At 39.3% G+C, this 21659-nt stretch overlaps 1 protein-coding gene across 3 annotated transcripts in view; it reads right to left on the bottom strand.

The window, feature by feature from the left end:
• Nucleotides 1–21659, bottom strand: part of CSMD1 (CUB and Sushi multiple domains 1) — a 2098967-nt gene that overhangs the window by 234802 nt on the left and 1842506 nt on the right. For all 3 annotated transcript variants that reach the window (XM_003940706.3, XM_074384178.1, XM_074384179.1), the window contains 2 exons: nucleotides 7943–8131; nucleotides 57–234 (listed from right to left, as the gene is read on the bottom strand). In XM_003940706.3, coding sequence (XP_003940755.2) covers nucleotides 57–234; nucleotides 7943–8131 — 367 coding nt within the window. The remainder of the gene's footprint in view (nucleotides 1–56; nucleotides 235–7942; nucleotides 8132–21659) is intronic.

Below are 21659 nucleotides of genomic sequence, written 5' to 3'. Positions count from 1 at the left end.
TAAGTCACAATCGTTTATCACAATTACAGATATTTTGACTTGAGAGGTTCTCATACCAAACAGCAATGTAATCATTCACAGCTTCCGTCTGCAAGAGCGTGAAGTTGATGTAAACTCCGTGCCCGGGAGGCACCGTGATGAGCCAAATACAGTCCTTGAGGATTGGGTACTCATCAGGAAAGCCGGGGGAGTAGATGGTGCCGTTCTGAGATGTTACATTGTACCCACAAGGAGCTGCAAAGGAAGCCAAGAAAAAACAGGTGCCATAACATCTGATTTTAAAAAGTAGAAATCTAAATATTTGACTCCAAAGTACCTTAGCCAACATTTTCCCTGATGGGAAATAAATGTGAAATATTTCCGAATGATGTTTTTGTCAAAATTACTACACTAAAATCTGAAGACCTTAAAAGAATTATACATCTAAGCTACATTATCTGTTTTATTTAATATATTCTCCATGTCTTCAAAATCCCTTTAGAATACATTTATTCTCATATGACTGAAATAAAATCCTTAGTTATCACCTGTGACCTGCTGATAACCCATTCAAGTGTCCAGCACAATGAATCATGGGGAAAGTATTCATAAACATGTAACTGCTTTTTTTGGTTTTAAGTCACACTGCTAGGCCCTATTTATAAGCCATCTGAAAGAGTGCCATCTACTTCCCTTAAAACAAAGACATTATCAATTTTTTACAGATCTATCCCTGAAGTAAGATAACATAATTAATGTAAGATTATATAAGTGATGTTTTATGGAAGCATTCCCAGATTTTACTAGTATTCAATGACATGAAGAGCTACAACAATAACCAATTTATTTTTTTCCTAAGAAATTTATGTTATTGCAATGACAATTATTTGATTTATGAAAAAGGAAATGTCCAAATATCAATGGAATCAGCTAAAATACAGTCTTTAATTCAAATATGGATATACTGCATCAAAGTAATAAAACTGTGAACTTTGAAACCAAACCAGCATCTAAGAGGTGTAAGATGAGTATTCACAACTTGCTTGAACTTTGGAGGGCTGTGAAAGATTTGCCACAAATGATATAGAATTTAGGTGGAGGAAAAAGGCCAAAATACACAAACAGATAAACAAAAAGAGTCAGAATATACCAGGAGGCAGGATACGATACATTGCCAAACTGCACAGATGGATATTGATTTGAAAAAAACACTGGATTGAACCTGGCTGGAGATTTGGATCATCAGGTGAAGAGACTATATAGAAAGACTATATTTCAGAAGTTTTATAGCATGATTATTACTAAGTGAGGTTTGGAGTCAGACAAACCTGCATTTGTCTGGAGAAGTTAAGTTATCTCTGGGAGCCTCCATTTCCATAAATTATATGAGGTCAGGGCTTGGGACACTCTGAAACTTGCAATCTGTAGAATGGGACCATAGGCCATGCACGGTGGCTCAGGCCTGTTAACATCAGCATTTTGGGAGGCCGAGGTGGGTGGATCACCTGAGGTCAGGATTTCGAGACCAACCTGACCAACATGGTGAAACCCCATCTCTACTAAAAACACAAGTTAGCCGTGCATGGTAGTACACACCTGTAATCCCAGCTATTCAGGAGGCTGAGGCAGGAGAACTGCTTCAACCCAGGAAGCAGAGACTAAAGTGAGCCAAGGCTGCGCCATTGCACTCCTGCTTGGGTGACTGGGAGAGACTCTGTCTCAAATAATAATAATACTAACGGGACCATAAACCATACCGTCTCCAAAACAAGCTACCTTTTTTCTCCTGTTAGTAGTGCACTTTTCCTCCCTTCCAGACGTTCAGGGAGTGTTCACATGCCTTTCTTCTATTTACTGCCAAGGCAAATGTGTCTCTTCCTTCAAAACTGATCTCTATGTCACTGCCTCCTTAAAGTCTTCCCCAGTTGCTCTGGCTCTAGAGGTCCAGGGTCTGCTCACAAACCACATGGGTCCCACGAGACTGTCAGCCTCTAGGAGACAATGTGTCTCCACTCACCCCAGCCACTAACTCTTTTCATCAATGCCTACTGTCTAGCTCAGATCATGATAAACACTAGACCATAAACAGTGGATGAACTGATGCATTGGAGAATAACCAGAAAGCACTTTCATAGTAAGTTCATGGAAACAGTTGGGCTGAAACCCTTTACAGGTGACTACGTGCTGTTAATTTACTGTGGACTTATAATGTTAAGGTTTCCCTTTTGCATTTTTGCTTTTCAAGTTGAATCTTGTAGTTACATAATCACTATATACATATATATATATATCAAGTAGCACCCTTCCTGTTGGGAAAATGAAACAAAAAGCCATAGTTCCCACCTCTTAAAGGGCACAATAAATGAGGCAGTGATTTTCTTGGTAGAATACACTCCTGATTCCAATAGTCTTTATGCCCCTGCATAGCGCTATGACATAGAGCAAGTCAGTGATTCTTGCCATGATTTATCTATGAAATTCAAATAACAAATCTTTTCAATCACTGACTCAAAAAGTATCTACTGAGAGCCAATTATGTACCAGGAAGGGTGCTTGGGGCTGGATATGTCATGGTGAACTGTGTTGTTGCCTTCGTAAAAAGCTTACTGAATAGCGATGAAGAGAGATGTTAAACAAACACTACATAAGTTTAAAATTCAACTAGCCCAAGTGCTGTGAAGGAAAACAGACGCTCATTATCACATGAGATAATAATATTCTATCTGTGAGCACACAAAATTCTCTCAAAGCAAAATCCTGTTGCCCTCCCACTGAGTAGTCTAGAGATGAAAAAAAGAGGACCCTAAAAAATGGAGTCAAAATTTCCTCTCTCATTTCCCCTGGCCTGATCTTTATCTAGTTCCAAAAAGTCTTTATCCTCCCTATAGCGTCATCAAAGGCAAGCTTGCATTTCCCCAAGTGGTGGCGTCTCACTGAGCTCTGCAGACTGGGGCGTGTGATCTGCCTCTGCAGGAAGTGTGCGGGTCTCGGCAGAAGCATATCCCCCCCGCCTTCCTTTCCCTAAAGGCAGGGTTCAAAGTGGAGTCTGGAGTGAGATCAAGGAGAAAGCTCTGCGTGGAGCACAGCAGGTACCTCCCAGCTCCTCACCTGTCGGCCTGGGAGACTGTGGTCCAAGCCTGACCAGGAAAACAAGCAGCTGACCATGGGCATCAGCAACTAAAAGTGAGGGAGAGGGCACACTCCCTCCACTCCCGGGAGCCATGGAATAAAGACATGTACATGCATTTCCGTACCCATGAGTACCCAGGATCTTCACGTGGGAGAGAGCATTGCTGTGCAAAGCAGTGAAAAAGGGCATTGCCCAAGTCATTTGCTCATGTATTTTTCCAGAGAATAAAGACATATAAAGATAACAAAACTGTCTATTTGGATCCAATTCTAGAGCCAGCAGTAGCTGTGTTAAAAGTGATGGCGGTGATATCTAACTGGAATGTCATGCCCAATGGGAAGCTCATCCAGGTTCCCCGACGCCACTGGCCTGCCCAACTGCACCACTCCCTACCATGGCCTCAAGTACCACCGAGGCTTCCCTTCCTGAACTGACATCCCTGCTATGTGGGAAGGAGGGACTTTGGGTGGTTCACACACACAGAAGTGATGGGTGTATGTGGCTGACTCCGGCTCAGGTATGATGCCAGAGCTAGAAGATACCAGAAAACCAACTGGTGGGATGGCACAGGAAGGCAGAAGTATAAGGAAACATCTCATTATTGTGCTACCTTTTCCTCTCTTTATACAATGTGGCTTACTCTGAAGACAGACGAAGAGAATATATTAAGTGATTCTACATCAAATTAAAATTAAAACAGGCTGGGTGTAATGGCTCATAACTGCAATCCTGGCACTTTGGTAGGCTGAGGCAGGAGGATCTTGTGAGCCCAGGAGTTCGAGACTAGTCTGGGCAATACAGGGAGATCTTATCTATAAGATTTTTGTTGTTGTTGTTCTTGTTAATTAGCCATGCATGGGAGCACATGCCTGTAGTCCCAGCTACTTGGGAGGCTGAAGTGAGAAGATTGCTTGAGCTTGGCAGGTCAAGGCTACAGTGAGCAGTAACTGCACCACTGCACTCCAGCCTGGGCAACAGCGTAAGATCCCATCTCAAATAAACAAATGAAGTGAAAACAAAATAATTTAAATTTTAAAACCTTCAATGTTTGCCATGAGACTTACAGATAATTTATAGATGATTTTCTCTAGGATTATGTTAAGTTTTCTGCCTAAACATTAAGAATATGAAAGAAATTCCATATTGAAAAACCAACAAATATACTGGGCATAAATATTTACTAATAGAAAATAAATGTTATAATAAATATAAATATATGCATATTTATTAATATAAAAATATCTTTGTTATCAATACATCCCAACACTGAAAGCTTAATCTCACCTAGTATGGAGGGTACCAGAGTTATTTCCTACATCATTTTTCTTCCTTCTCTTACTCTGGTTTCCTTAGAAGTATTTTCAGATAAGAAGCGAGAGTGCACTTTATTTTGGAAATTGTTTGGTAATCAAGATTTTCAAAACCGTATTTGTGAAAGTCAGTAAGAAAAATAAAGAAAAGGGTTGCATTCTTTACAGTTATTCTCTATTACTGAGAAAGATTATTTTCTGTATTTGCCAATCAATTTGGTAAACCTTAATTTTAAAAACTATGTATATAATAATATATTGTTTAGCTGCTTGGATTTCTTATGTCAAGTTTGCAATAAAATTGTTTTCTGGTTACAAAATTTGTCAAATTCAAAGAAGCTGCCACATACCTATCACAACATATTATTTGCACTAATAATTATCTCTGTCTACACAGCTCCCCACAATATACATACTAATGCATTTAAGTCAAGTTTATTATGATAGTGTTTAAATTTTTTAAAATACCTAGAAGTATATTTTTATGCATAAACATTTCAGTGTTAAATGATTAATTAGGTTAACAAAATATTCAAAATTTTTGAACTATATTTGTGTGAATGAATAATTATAAAATTACATTTAGTAAATTAATAAGCCAAACTCTTCTTAATCATATTTTAACAATTATAAGCCTTTTTATTTATTTATTTATTTTTTGACATGGAGTTTCTCAATGGCTCTATCTCAGCTCAGTACAACCACTGCCTTCCAGGTTCAAGTAATTCTTCTGCCTCAGCCTCCCAAGTAGCTGGGATTACAGGCACCTGCCACCACACCTGGCTAATTTGTGTATTTTTAGTAGAGATGGGGTTTTGCCATGCTGGCCAGGCTGGTCTCAAACTCCTGACTTCAGGTGATTTACCTGCCTCAGCCTTGCAAAGTGCTGGAATCACTGTTAGGAGCCATGGTGCCTGGCCTATAACCCTTTTTGAGAAAACTTCTGTGTAATTATGTTACTAACAAAAAACAATGTCTTGAGTTTCTGAGGTAACTTTCAGAGACATATTCTTTCATTTGTTTACTTTTACAGATAAACTTTCAAATCAGTTTTTCAGGTAACTTGATAATTTATTAACTTCATGTAATAGATTCTTATGCAGCTTAACATGTAAGTATTTGCAGCATGTAAAGACAAACTGATTTCATGTATACCTGTAAAGACTGATGCCTTAGGATTTAGAATTATTTTATTATTTATCTAAACTGGCCAATTTTTAATAAAGACATCCTGAAGTTAATGTTTAAACTATCTCTTTTTTTTTCTGATGTTCTTTTGAAGTCTACAGTGCTGGACCTTTGAAGATGGTTTTTTAATACACTTGACCTATATAGCAACCATAAATCCGAAATCATAAACTATTGTCAATTAATAAAATACATGTTAGATGAAGATATTGAGTTGTCAACAGTGTTTACTGCTGTCTCTGGGGAAAACTGACTGCCAGATAAGTGAGAAGTACACATCTGAATAGCCTGATCATTCTTAGGAAACAATGACATTTTTAAGGAATATACTTTCACAAGTAAAGCACCTTTTTGTGTTAAATAATACCTTTTTTATATGAAAAGGATATTAAACATACATTGGATGATTCTTAGAAAATCTTTTAAGTTCTTTAATTGCTTTCAATATTTATGATAAACTTTTACATGAATCCTGTGTTTCAGTTTTTTTATTTGGTTTATGAGTATTGGTAAAAATAGAAATATAATAGTAAAAATGCTTGTTTAGTAAAGAACTTGGCCTTCGTGCTCACTCCTGGGAGGTGTCTTTGAGATGTATGCAATTGGTTCCATCTAGCAATGTCAGGTTGGGCTGGCTACACCACGAAAACCAACCGCATGGTTTAGGCCGGGGTGTATGGGGCACACCTGTCTACCTGGAGGCTAAGATCAGCCATTGGGCAGTCAATCCCTCAGTCCTGCCTACAAAACAGAGCCCCACTAGAAACCTCAAAACTAAGACCAGAGGACGTGACCAGGGTGACGGTTCCCTGCCTGTGGTCACACGTGGTTTCTCAGAGGGCGAAGCATCCTCCTGGACTCTGCCCTACCTGTCTTTAGCCTGAAATATATTGATATATCCTCTACCTGTTAAAACCATACTGACAAGCATGATAGCTTTTAGGGATGTCTGTGAGTTCTTCTAATGGAGAATGAAGCCTCAGGCTGGTTTTGGGAGTCTGAATATCAAGCCAGAGAGTCTACCATTTACATATGAATTCAAAGTCTTCACACCAAACTTGCAAAGAAGATTTCAGTGTTGATAATTTCAAAGTAATTTATACATATATATGAGTTTCTAAAATGGAAAGCAGACATAGAGTTTTCAAAAAATGTTTTAATGAAAAATACCCCAGACAGGTTACTGCTATTCTTATTTTATAAAATTAATTTCAAGTGCTATTCTATATGTAATTAAACATTAGGTTGAGAAAAGACACTTTTAAAATATGACTGAAGGATTGTTTGTAATTATTTTTATAATAATATAGAATAAATAAATACAGGTAAAAACCATGATTTTAAAAGTTCACTGATGTGCTGCTTTTACTTCTTCAATAGAAATTGGAACATGACTAGATGTCTTTCCCTTTTCCCCACAGGATACAAGTGTTTAGCATTTCAAAGGTCCACGGAGTTGGTGATTTTACTATTTTTTTAATTCAAAGTTTTTTTATGTATAGTGTTAGAATATTGGGTTTACAGTAAATTTTGTTACATATGCATTCCTCCTAAACGTAGTATGGATCTACTTATTTTAATTTGATATTGAAAAAAATGTCAAAGTCCTCATAAAAATTAGGCAGTCACACAGAAGCATTAAAGTCAGGATTCCTGCTCAGGAAAGGACTTCTGAAGAGACCAGGTCTTCCGCTGTACCATTGAAAAAGAACTTGCCTCCAACCTCTCCAAGAAACTGTCCTCCTGCACGACTAAACCACTCTACTGTTTTCTCCAAGGCTGCATCTACACTGCACTTTTTCTTACACTGCTGCTTCTACCTGGAGTGTTCCATCTCCAAGTAGCAAAATGCTATGTACCTTTCCAGGCCCACTACAAACATGAGCTCAGTTTTTGAAACGCAAAAGCAATAATTATAAAAGCTAAACAACAAGAAACACCAAGGATCAAACTAGTAAGTACCCTTTTTCCCTCTGGTCCTGCGATGTGATGTAAGCACTGTAAAGCTGAACGCTGCCGACATCACGAAAATTTCCCTGATGATGAGCCAAGCCTGTGCCGTCTCCTTCCCTGCAGCTCAGGATAACACTCCCCTTGTGCTTACTGTCTTGCTACCCTTATCATTTCCTTGGGAACAAGCGTTGTTTCTTTATTTCTAACTTACTGGTATATGACATATTCCTGAAATACTAAGTAGAGTGAGTATAACATAAGAGATTCTCAATGAATATTTATTGAATAAATTAATAAATTACTGGATATGTTCATTTCATATTTAATGTGCTATTATGCCCATGAAACATTCAATCGCCCCCAAGCAAAATGATGAACCTACCATCACATCTTGGAAAAGGGTAGTTCCAGTTTCTGTTGATCCCGTGCTGACAAGTGAGGACAGGATAGCCTATTAGAATGTACCCAGGATAACATTCGAATGATATCGATTGCCCCACACTGTAATCCGAATTAATCATGTACCCATTCTGAAATGGGGGTGGATCTGGACAGTTCTGTAATTCATAGGCTGAAACAAACAAATAGACAAAATAAAGCTTATATTTGGGAGGTTAAATTACAATGGAATTTAGAAGAGGAGTGTGATCCCACGTAGCTGCCTAAGATGAAGTTGTTGGATATAAACTTAATAATGTATATTTTCCAAGTAGTTGCCATCCAGACCAATATAACTATTATTAGTAAAATTGTAACCATATGCATTTAATAAATACTTACCATGATCATTAAAAGGAATATAACACGTACCAAAAAGAAATTTGACAAAGTTTACTTTGCAAAAAAGGTATATGATATAAATTATTTAAGAAAGTCATACAAATAATAATAAAAGGGGCCTATAAAGAATGTTGAGTGAATATGTACCTAATAATTTCCTTTTATTTTAAAGAGGAAATATACTGACAGTCTAAGTACTCCTAACTGGGAAATACGTTGTCATTTTGTTTAACTGTTTAATGCAAATACAATAGGAAAATCTGTTCCAGTTTCTTTAGTCTTTTTCTTAAAACACACACACACACACACACACACACACACACACACACACACACACAAAAACAAAACAAAACAAAACAAAAAAAACTACAATCACTAAGCTGGCAACTAATATCAGTACAATTTTTATAACATATGATTTATTTTGCTTTATCATTCAATCTTTTATGTTCCCTAGAATAAACTCTAGGTAAGACAAGATATAATGCATGCTTGCACTCTGTGTGATTTAAAATTTACTCATAAATTAGTAAGAATTAACTAATCCATAAGTTAGGTGTCATCTGATACTGTAATCTTAAAGCTAAACAGCCACTGTGCACACGCCTCTGGCCAACTCTGTTTAAGAGGGCGGTCTTGAACTCCCAACCTCAGGTGATCCGCCCGCTTTGGCCCCCAAAGTGCTTGGATTACAGGCGTGAGCTACCACGCCCGGCCAACGGTGGCTCAAGCCTGTAATCCCAGCACTTTGGGAGGCCGAGGCGGGTGGATCACAAGGTCAAGAGATCGAGACCGTCCTGGTCAACATGGTGAAACCCCGTCTCTACTAAAAATTCAAAAAAACTAGCTGGGTGTGGTGGCGCGTGCCTGTAATCCCAGCTACTCAGGAGGCTGAGGCAGGAGAATTGCCTGAACCCAGGAGGCGGAGGTTGCAGTGAGCCGAGATCGCGCCATTGCACTGCAGCCTGGGTAACAAGAGTGAAACTCCGTCTCCAAAAAAAAAAAAAAAAAAAAAAAAAAAAAAAAAGAGGGCGGGCGCACTGGAAGCAGCAGAAGCCCTCTCTAGCATCCCTGAATCTTTAGGCCCAGCCTTGTCCATAACGGTAACTGGGAACTTGCTCCTAATACAGCAGCAAAGCCACACTGTAGCACCGATTCTGGGGGAGCCTTCTCTCTGTCATGTAATTCTGCTGAAACCGACCTCAGCACCAGGCAATATAATGTGTTTTAAAAGAGCATGAGGTCACCGGTCACTGTCCTCACCATTCACTGAAAACAAGTAATAAAATAAAAGCTCCGATCTTCTGCAGAGGGATCTTTCCTGTGGAGAATGAAGTGAAATGGAAATTTCAATTTCATATGTAAATTCCTTAACCACTGACAATGTTAGAGTGAGCCTATAGCTTTGAAACTTCTAAGTAAATGCTGAAAAATAAAACAACATATTATTATGAGAGGTGTATCTCAGAATTCTAGACTTTAGGTTTCTGTGTTCACAACCTGGGAAAAAAGAGGAGTGACAGAAAAAATGACAGGGCAGGGTCGGGGGGGCCACCGAATGGGGGATGGGAACACAGAGGGCATGACATGGGATTACTCAAAGGTTAGACTGAAGAGGCAGGCAAGGCTCAGAATATGAATCGGTCTGCGTTTAATATTAATGAGACTGGACATTACCATAAAGATAATGTGAGAACACAGGGAAGACACCAACCAGAAGATATTATATGTACACTTGGAGTGTGGCTTTGGTGTTCGCAAGATTAATGTGTAAGTGCTATTTGGAGGTTGTCTTCATTAACATTTGCCAAATAGTAAGCATTCCATAGAGTCATAAGGTTTTGGTATTACCCATAGCTTTTTCCTATTTAATAAACTAATAAAACGGCATTGTTTCCTCTTCAAAATAACAATATGCAGTGCTAGTGAGTCATTTGGGTAACTCAATAATGGCAACATTATCTGCCTCAACTGTTTGGGAAAGCTATTGGAATAGAGCCACAAAAAATCAGTTGTAACATTAAACCTAGTATTAAATTTACAGAAGTCTCTAATGAGCATGATTTCCAAGACAAAAACAAATGTTTAAAGATGTTCATTGCAGCATTATTTACACTATGGAAATTCAAATGACTAAACAAAAAAAATACATATAAAGAGAGAGACTCACAAATGCCAGAGATGAAATGTCCTATCTTTCAACAGTCACAGATTGAATATATTTATGTGTATTTATTTATATTTTCAGTACAATAAGCATACTATGCAGTTGACAACAGGATCCTATGGTTAAGCCCTGATACTAGTCAGCAGGTTAAAAACAATTCTTCATTTCACCTTTTAGCATCCCTTTGTTTTAATTATTTTTATTTATACAATGATATAATGTTTCTGAACAAGAGTCAGAGAAGCAGCAGAAAAGTGATTGAGAACAAGAAAAATCAAGATCAGAGGACACACCATGGCAAAAGCATCTTGAGATAACTCCTGGCATTGGCTTCCCCAGGGACAATAACTGGGAAGAACACGATGTGAGACAAAGTCCTCCCAGAGCGGAAGAGGAGGAAGCCTTATCTAGAGAGAAGCACTGGGCAGCCTCTAAAACCCAGAGCCCCAGTGGACTATGTCGCTCATTACCAAAGGTGCTCCAAATATCACTTCTTGTGCCTGCTGTCTAAAGATGCAAAGAGCTGGGTGCAGTGTTTCATGCCTGTGGTCCCAGCTACTAGGGAGGCTGGGGCAGGAGGAATGCTTAAGGCCAGGAGTTGAAGGCTGCAGTGAGCTATGATTGCACCACTGCACTCCAATCTGGGTGACAGAGCAAGATCAGGTCTCTTAAACAGCAAACAAACAAACAAAAAACAGATACAAAGGAGTGTCCAACAAGATGAAGGTGAACATCAAGTAATTTATGTGATAAAACTTAATAAACTGTTATAAGATTCAAATAAAGTTATTGTATTTTACTTATAACACAGCTAAATATTATAATTACCTGTATTTTAGGTTGGTGAAAAAGCAATTGTGGTTTTTGCTATTACTTTCAATGGCAAAAATCTCAATTACCTTTACACCAACCTCATATACACCAATGATATGAAATTAGAAATAGTTATTGAAAGTACTTTGATTAACGCAATGCTATCTTTTGAAATGTGATCTTTTGAACTCAAATATATACAAGTTTTAGAGAAAATCAAAGGTAAATCACTAATTTTAGAATGAACATTTTTAACCCATAAATGTATAAAATTATAATTTGCCAATTAAAAATGATATTGCTTTAAAATATTTAATTACAAAAAAAAGGAATGAATGTTCCAGTGCTACTCTTTGGTAAAGCTACCTTATACATGAACTACTGAGTTGATTAGAGACACTGTCTTTATAAAGATTTACTATAGAACAATAAACCTTATAAGCACAATTGCTATAAATGAAATTTGCTAATGGAAAAATGTTTTTAGCTCAGAATTTTGTGAAAATTGGATTTGCAGTTGACAAGGTTTGGCTGTGTCCCCACCCAAAGCTCAACTTGAATTGTGTCTCCCAGAATTCCCACATGTTGTGGGAGGGACCCAGGGGAGAAAACTGCATCATGGGGGCTGGTCTTTCCCACGCTATTCTCATGATAGTGAATAGGTTTCATAAGATCTAATGGTTTTATCAGGGGTTTCCACTTTTGCTTCTTTCTCATTTTTTCTTGCCCCTGCCACCTAAGAAGAACCTTTCACCTCCCACCATGATTCTAGGACCTCCCCAGCCATGTCGAACTGTAAGTCCAATTAAACCTCTTTTTCTTCCCAGTCTTGGGTATGTCTTTATCTGCAGGGTGAAAACGGGCTAATATAGCGGTCTACCATACAGTAGCTGCATTATATAGAATAGTGTTTCTCAGTTGTCTTTGTGTCTGATAAGTACAATATTGGGCTGTCAGAATGTTTTATGTTGTACTTGGCTTCAAGGAAAAAGTTCTCCAGGGGGGTCAAAGGAAGAATATTCAAACACCTGTGAAACAATTACGTCTTACAGGGCATACCTCAAAAGCAAGAGTGTCATATCCCTCATTATTGTTTTTGTTATTATCACCTATTTGAGAAACTAGATGCTTAGAAATCTATGCTAATAAATACAAGGACAGGGAACGTTAAAACAGAAATTCAGGTCAACTCAGTGTCTCTCTCCTTCTCTAACACACACACCCCTCATCTGCATTCCCCCATCATGCAGCTCCCTGGGGCAACCTGTCAAACTCACAGTAAGGCCACTGTTGCCCCGGCTGGGGACCACTCCATGCTGAAGGCCACAAAGACAGCCTTTTCTGGAAAGCCAGTGCCAAATGACCTGGAAACATCTGCAGTGCATGGAACGCCTCTGGCAGTACTGCTATTTGGCCCAAAAATTGCTTTAGAGACCCATGCTCACAAAAAAGAACGAATAATTCCACACTGAATTTCAACTACCAACACATTGCCTTCTTTAATATTCTCTTTTAGAATGAAATCACTAATTTATTTCTCATTCTTGTTTTGCTTCAAATGCAATAAACTCTCTTCAAATGTAATAAACTCTCTTGGAAAAATGAGTCCTCCAATACAACAAACATGAATGCTAATAAAACCTTAAGAGAAAAAGAAACATGAAAAGCTGATTGCTGGTTTCTAGAGGAGGAGAAGCAAATAAAATTAGATTTAATACAACCTAATCTTTATGAGAAGATTTCATCCATGAATCAGCAGTGCCTTGGAAGTATACAAGCCTCAATTACCACAATACAATGTTAACAAGGTAATGGTTCATAATACTCCTGGTGAACCTTCACTTAAAACAGCATTTAACAGAGCCACACACACATTTACACACTGCTGTGTTAATAATGTGAAAGGCAATGCATTTCCTTAGTTTGGTTGTGTAGTTTGTTGGGTAATTTACAGTCATGTTCTCTTTTGGGATATGTAAAACTAGTGCTGAAGGCTCTAGCCCCCTTCCACTCATGAAATTAACCTCTATGAAAAACAGTGAAATAGGAAATCTGAGGTTTGCGTATAATGGTTCTAAGCCCAATGGCTGTGGGCTACTCTAATGGTTCAAAAAAATTATTGTTTTTCTTTTTTCAATGGCAAGAAAACAATTATCCTGTGTGGGTGGGGAGAACAGATTAGCCTATGTGGCCAGTGCAGTGGCTTTTCTCATTCATTTATTGAGTGAAATAAAGATTATTTATTGACCGTCTATTTTGTTGTAAATGCTAGTTATAAATGGAAACTAGGAATGGGTCTCACTCTAAAGAATTTCGGCAAACAAATAAATTAAAGCATAGATGATTGTATAAAAGAACTGTAAGTTGCATAAATTATTAAACATAAACTGTGGATTGAAATAAAGAAAATATAAAACTTGGTGAAGGTTAAGTAGTAGTGGACAAAAATGTTTTATTGAGGAAATGATGTTTAAGATTTAAGTAGTAAAATAGTGCAGAACAGGAAAAAAACAAGAAAGGCAGACTTTTCAGGCAAAGGAAACGGTATGTGTTCCAAACATAAAGTTCAGTGTCTGGAATAAGAGGAAGTTTCAGGAGAGAGATGCCCCCTGCAGCCCCTTCTCCCAAAGTGTGTGCCCCTTTTCACACTCTTGACAATTTCTGAGTGGAGAGGAACTAGTCATCAAATTCTTCAGACCACAGGATGTTGATTAGAACATGTTTTATAAGTGGACACAGACATACTATAAAAACCCAGGACCTATTTTTTTTTCTGATAAAACCTGTCTACCAGTCAACATCATAACGATGATGATGATGATGGCTCATTTCAGAATTATCTTAAGAATGTAAAATGCGCCGGGCGCGGTGGCTCAAGCCTGTAATCCCAGCACTTTGGGAGGCCGAGGCGGGTGGATCACGAGGTCGAGAGATCGAGACCATCCTGGTCAACATGGTGAAACCCTGTCTACTACTAAAGATACAAAAAATTAGCTGGGCATGGTGGCACGTGCCTGTAATCCCAGCTACTCAGGAGGCTGAGGCAGGAGAATTGCCTGAACCCAGGAGACGGAGGTTGTGGTGAGCCGAGATCGCGCCATTGCACTCCAGCCTGGGTAACAAGAGTGAAACTCCATCTCAAAAAAAAAAAAAAAAAAAAAAAAAAAGAATGTAAAATGCCAATTTATTCTATTGGAAACTACACACTAAGTATCAGTTACGCTATTTTTTGGTATTGTTCCAAATGTCTTGTTAAACTGAGCACTTCACTACTTAAACATTAGTATCAACATTCCCTCAGACTTCGCATATTCGAAGTCATCTCTCTTTTCTCACATGTCTTTTCCAAACTTGGATTCACTGTCTCACTTCATACAATGAGGTATAAAGGAACATAGGAGTCTGAACGGAAGTAACTAAAAAGCAGTCATTAAGACGATACCTTAGCATGCTGAAGATAGATGAATTCTGGAAGGCTCCTGTTGTGTACTGTTTGGCGTGGGTGTGATCAGTTTCACACAGCCTGCATTGGCTTCTTGCAAGCGCCTCTAAAGGACTTGCAATGCACCACAGTGCCGGACTACGCAGCTGTGAGAGGGTGAAGGAGACCTCAATCTGCCGTCAGAACCCTCATCGAGCACAGCCTTCCTGCTCTGTACCCATCATAAAAGCATTAATCCTCATACATGGGTTTTAAACATATAAAAAGTTTTAATTTAAGAAAGTCATCAAGCAAGACAAAAAGAAAAAAGGCCACTTCAGTGGAATTTGATAAAGAAGTCACCTCCTAGAGTAAAGGGAGGTAAAAGCTGCGATTATCAAACAGATTCTGACGCAGTTGAAGGTTATAACTTCCGCATCCCCATATTAAGCAATTCCTAAAGACTTTTGGAGGCATTGCCTATTAGTTCTATAAAAGTTGTTGTATTATCTGTCATTACAAAGTTGAATTAAGGCCAGGCGCAGTTGCTCATGCCAGTAATTCCAGCACTTTGGGAGGCCGAGGTGGACGGATCACCTGATATTAGGAGTTTGAGACCGGCCTGGACAACATGATAAAACCCCATCTCTAATAAAAATACAAAAATCAGCCAGGTGTGGTGGTGGCACATGCCTGGAATCCCAGCTACTCAGGAAGCTGAGGCAGGAGAATCACTTGAACCAAGGAGGTGGAGGCTGCAGTGAGCAGAGATGGCACCATTGCACTCCAGCCTGGGTGACAGAACAAGACTCCATTTCCAAAAAAAAAAAAAAAAAAAATTAAAAAAAAGGTGAATTAGAAAGAAAATCATCAACACATGGAGAAATCTACCTCGGCAGTACCTAGATGAGCCTTGAAGTCATTTTGCAAAATAGGTGAGGCACCCTGCTGTGACCTGAGTTCAGCCTGGTTCTCCCCATATAATAGCACCGGGAACTGAACATCCCATGTAATCCCAGGAGGCTCATTTCTCCATTCATGAAAGGAGACTAAACCTATATATGCAGAGGCCACAGAATTAAATGGGATGATAAATGAAATGAATCACTGTTGGCACATATTAGCTCAAGAAAGCTTAGTCTTGATGGCAAGAATCGTCTAGTTTCCTTGATAAAATACATCTTATTACTCCAAATGAAGACCTTGAGCCACTGCTGTGATGGAGACAGACAAAGGAGGAAGCGGCTACTGCTTCCTATGGCGGGAATTAGGGTGAATCACTCTAAGAAAACAGCCTTGCTACCAAGAGCAGGGCTGCAGTTTACATCAAGGCGTACACTGAAGACAGAAGCCCCACTTGAGTCCTCAGCCTCCCTCTCAATGAAAAGATCAGTCTGGGTCACAGTAGCATCTCAGCCACATATGGTAATCCACAGAATTTCTCAAGTGCACACATCCATAAGTGCACCAACTTCCCGTATTTACTGGCTATTCTAAACTGTTGGGATAGCATATCGCTCTTTTTTTATAACCCAGGATATAGTCCTGGTTCTCAATTCTGAGACATATTTTCTCCTAAATGTGCTCCAGTTGTACTCTTAACTCCTAGACCCAGCACCTGCTGATAAGCCCAACCAAACTGTTGCAAAAGTTGTCATCAGAGTTTTGGGCCTCGCTGAGAGTGCCAGCTCACACATCAATGCTTACGGAGGACCAGCCTGCACAAGAAATGTGCTGCCTGCATTACAGGAGAGGCTGGCAGCAAATCCCAAGTGGACATCTGAAGATGCCTTCATCTAGGAAAGATGGATCTACTGATGCATGCTGAGAACGCCAGCTTTTGGTTCAGAGGAATGGATGACTTAAAGAAGAAGGTGAGAATGTTGCTTTTGCTTTCAGAAAACGCATAAAAGGAGGAGGAGATGTCTGTGATCTGCAGGAAGAACATGGCTCAACAATGAAGATTCAGGTCCCAGTTTCTAAGAGTCTTGCTCACAGACTAAGGGGAATCATAGCCTTTGGAGGCACCTTTTCCATCTTGTAAATGGATGCCCTAGTGGGCATGGGGATTGCTACGACTCTTTGTAATCACTATTGACAGCACTTTTACGCAAAAGAGGCATCTTTGTAAAGAGCCTTAGGTTGAAAGCTCAATTCACTCATGCAGAGGGTAAAAAAAGAGACTGAGTAAGCCCCCCTGCCCTTACTCAAAGTCACTCAGAATCCCCAAATGAAAGGAAAAGGAATGATGCCATTTTAGAAGCATATAAACTTTATGTACAAATCATGAATACAAGCAACAGTTTGCATGCTTACATGATTTAGAATGAATTGTTCAGATTCTCATTGTATTTGGAGTTTGTATACAAGCAACAGTTTGCATGCTTACATAATTCAGAATGAATTGTTCAGATTCTCATTGTACTTGGAGGTGGTTTAATTACTTGTTCTTCTTAAGGGGAAATATTGGTATAACAAACTATAGCTTATTTTCTAAAAAAATAATTTGACATACAATTCAGCAGTTTTATGATTGTGATGAAGAATAAACAGATTTAACACATCTGATTACCTTTAAAAATGGTGTTGGGCACACACAGCAAAAGGAAGAAGAAAAACAGCGGAACTTTGCAAGGAAAAGACATTTTTACTTCCTATGACTAAAGCATTTAAAATTTGAGATTTTTGGCACTGAATAATTTTCTTTCCCAAAAGAGTTTATGCATTACAATGCAGGACTATATTTTATAACAGAAAAGAAAGAGGGGAAGAGACGAAAGAAGGAAGGAAGGAAGGGAAGGAAGGAGGGAGAGGGTGAGGGAAGGAAGGAGGGAGAGAGTGAGGGAAGGAGGAGGGAGGGGCTCAACTTCTCTAAATGCCAGATTGCAAAACCCAAAGGAAAAGCAAGTCACTAAAATGCTTAACATATCAAAAGTTTTACAAGTATTACGAAAATCTAAGTATCAGTAAGCCCAAGGCAATACCACAAAAGTAAAATAACACAAATAATTTTAGTTTTTAGGTTTTTTATTTTTTTTGAGACAAAGTCTCACTCTGTCACCAAGCTGGGGTACAGTGGTACAATCTCAGTTCACTGTGACCTTCACCTCTTGGGTTCAAGTGGTTCTCCTGCCTCAGCCTCCAGATGAGCTGGGACTACAGGCATGGTCACCATGCCCAGGTAATTTTTATATTTTTAGTAGAGATAGGGTTTCACCATGTTGGCCAAGATGGTCTCAATCTCTTGACCTTGTGATCCACTTGCCTTGGCCTCCCAAAGTGCTGGGATTACAGGTGTGAGTCACGGCACCCAGGCATTTTCTTTTATAAAGGAATCCTGTGTTTGGATCTGAAAAAATAACTATTATTCACATTAAGTGTTGAACCTGTAAGTGCTCTATGTGGAGGCAATGAGACCATGCAGCCATACCCCTCACAGCTGGTATATTTTCCAGCTGATATCCAGTTAGTTGATAAATAACTTCACACTATTATCAATTTTTCAGTTCCTGACTTAGAAATAGAATACATGGGCTTGATTTTACCAAAGTTTTTGATAAGTCATTTAACTTCAAGACAGCTACCTCTGTAGTAACATCTCTGACCTTTATATGGTCATAAATAAATGACAAGCTTTACGAATACGGTATATAGAACAGACAGCGTTGAAAATGACAAGGATTCTCTGTATGATTTATGCATCTTCTTAATTATAATCTTAGCTTCTAAATCTCAAGTATAACCTAGGAATGTTTATTTGACCTACATATCAGAGTTAAGTATCATTTTATCAATTTATAAATTTTATAAAATGGCAAACACTGACAAACTATCTAATTAAGTGTCATCCCTGTCAGATATGATACCATTATTACAGACTGAAATAATTGGTAGCTTTTGGAACTACATAGACACGGTCTTAATAACCTTACCTGTAAAACATCAAGAGTAAAACACAACAATAAAACTATTTAAAACAACAACAACATCAGCAACTATGGAGCTGGGCTGGGCATGGTGGCTGATGCCTGTAATTCTAGCACTTTGGGAGACCAAGGAAGGCAGATCACTTGAGGTCGGGAGTTCAAGATCAGCCTGCTCAACATGGCGAAACCCCATCTTCTCTACTGAAAATACAAAAATTAACCAGGTGTGGTGATGCCCACCTGTAATCTCAGCTACTCAGGAGGGGAGAATTGCTTAAGCACAGGAGATGATGGCTGCAGTGACCCAAGATCATGCCATTGCACTCCAGCCTGGGCGACACAGTAAGAGTCCATCTCAAAAAAAAAAAAAAAAGAAAAAAAAGAAAAAGAAAAAGATATTCAAAATATAGGGGACTTGACAAAGACTCTGTCCCAACTGAGATAGATGAATTAATTGACAGTTAATGATTTATGATATATTGTTATGTTGTGGTTTTCCTATTGGCTCAGATATTAAGATCATATTCATTAAAAATGGAAATTAGCATGTAATGACCAAGTTTAACAGGATGATCATGGAGGAAGTGTTTGTATTTTAACAGGATATACTTCACTAGGAATGGGGCAAGGGAGAGGCCAGTTGAGTAGGAAGATGGAAGAGAAGCACCAAATTCATTATTCAGATTATTCAAATTGTGCATACAGCCAGACAAGCAGGTGTGCTGGAGCTGAAAGCCTCCTGTCCCCCAATTGCTGAAGGCCTCTTCACTGCTTCCATTGCTCTGACTCCTCCCTCACTTCCCCAACCCCCATCCATACACAATTCATTCTCTGCATTTAAGCAACTTCTCATTTGCTTAAACTTCTTCAATGATGTCACATTGTACCTAGAAAACAACCTGAATGCGCCACAGCCAAATCCCCAGGAGCCCCGACTCCCAGGAGCCCTCCGACCTTCCGCTCCTCGTGTGTCAGCCTTGTTCCTCTCTGTTCTCGGATCTCACCAAGCTTCTCCACCCAGAAGAATTCCTAGCACTTGCAGCCGTGTCTCCTTCCGATCCTTCAAATCTCAAAGCTGCCCGAGCAGTGGCAGACCCCAGAACCCCACTCACTGCCTAGACATCACCCCCAATCATTTCCTCCACAGCAGGCAGCACGAACGCAGCTTCAGCCTGGGCACAGCTACAGCCGCTGAGCCTGCAACTGCAAATCAACGCTCTAAACGTGGTTTTGCCTCCCGCCTCACTCTGTTTGCCCCAAGGGTTTCTCTAAGAGTCCATAATCCACACTGTACTAGATTAGGCTTTTTAAACGTGTAAGGCCACTGTAATTCTCACTTTAAAACCTACGATCATTTCTTGCTGCTCTTCCAAGTTCATAACTGATTTAATATGAACTATTTCGGCATTCTGGTGAAGTCTAATGTTTCTCAAACCAGTGTCTTACTGCATGAAATAAAATACATAAGATGACAAAGGAAACCAGCGATATTGAAATACTCTTACAAAAGTATGAAAAAGCAAAATTTGTGGTATAGCATTATGTATGTTGTTATTTCACTAAATAACAGATGGCAAGTCTAATAACTGAGGCCACTTCAAACTATGATGTAATACTTTGAGATATCTGCAAAAATGAAATAAAACATGGGATTATTTATGATTTGGTGACGAAGTCACAGGTTATATTATTATTATTATATATTTTTTTGAGATGGAGTCTCACTCTGTTGCTAGGGCCGGAGTGCAGTGGTGTGATCTCGGCTCAGTCTGTCTCCCAGGCTAAAGTACGGTGATGCGATCTCGGCTCACTGCAACCTCCGTCTCCCAGTTTCTAGCGATTCTCCTGCCTCAGCCTACCAAGTAGCTGGGATTACAGGCACCTGCCACCAAGCCCCACTACTTTTTGTATTTTAAGTAGAGATGAGGTTTCACCGTTTTGGCCAGGCAGGTTTCGAACTCCTGACCTCAGCTGATCTGCCCGCCTCGGCCTCACAAAGTGCTGGGATTACAAGCATAAGCCACTGCGCCTGGCCTGCAAATACTATTTGAATACTATTGCTTGCTTTTAAAATGTAAGAAAACGCTAAACGTTAATTAAAGCTTAAGGGAAAAATACATAAATACTTTTATGTATCTATTCACCATCTTAGTAATAGATTTCTTGAATTCTATCCTCAAGGCGGCAGAACCATTGGTGTAGATAATTAAATTCATGATCTTAACAGGGGATGCAAATTCCTTCACGATTCAATGCCATCACTCCACTGGCTCCTGTCCAAACTCATCCTTCACTTTTGGCAGCCATAATTCCTCCTCTAGTCGAAGCCAGGGGTCCCATGTGGCCTCCAGGTCCTGTTCACAGGCAACTTCCTCAAGGAAAGCCTGCTCTGTGTGCCTGTTTCACAAGGCTCCACAATGGGTTTTATCCTCAGACCTCAGCAGACACGAGTTATAGAAAGGCTCATGTTGGATTCTAAATTTGTAATTAAAAATCTAACTTTTTACTAATTTATGACATTATTTTGCGTATTTGTTTAATTCCTAGCTCTTGGTGCAGAAATTACATTCTTGTGCTAGCGTAATACATGGATAGCCTTCAAGAAAATTTGGGCTGGGCGCGGTGGCTCAAGCCTGTAATCCCAGCACTTTGGGAGGCCGAGGGGGGTGGATCACGAGGTCAAGAGATCGAGACCATCCTGGTCAACATGTTGAAACCTCGTCTCTGCTAAAAATACAAAAAAATTAGCTGGGCATGGTGGCGCGTGCCTGTAATCCCAGCTACTCAGGAGGCTGAGGCAGGAGAATTGCCTGAACCCAGGAGGCGGAGGTTGCGGGGAGCCGAGATCGCGCCATTGCACTCCAGCCTGGGTAACAAGAGCGAAACTCTGTCTCAAAAGAAAAAAAAAAAAAAAAAAAAAGAAAGAAAATTTGACTTAAAATACAATGAAATGGGTTTAGATTACAGGGAACTTCACAAATCATAAAATGCT

Source organism: Saimiri boliviensis, chromosome 13, assembly GCF_048565385.1.
Source record: "Saimiri boliviensis isolate mSaiBol1 chromosome 13, mSaiBol1.pri, whole genome shotgun sequence".
Lineage (NCBI taxonomy): Eukaryota > Metazoa > Chordata > Mammalia > Primates > Cebidae > Saimiri > Saimiri boliviensis.
The sequence above is the reverse complement of the archived record's forward strand: the minus strand, read 5'-3'. Positions and strand labels throughout refer to the sequence as shown.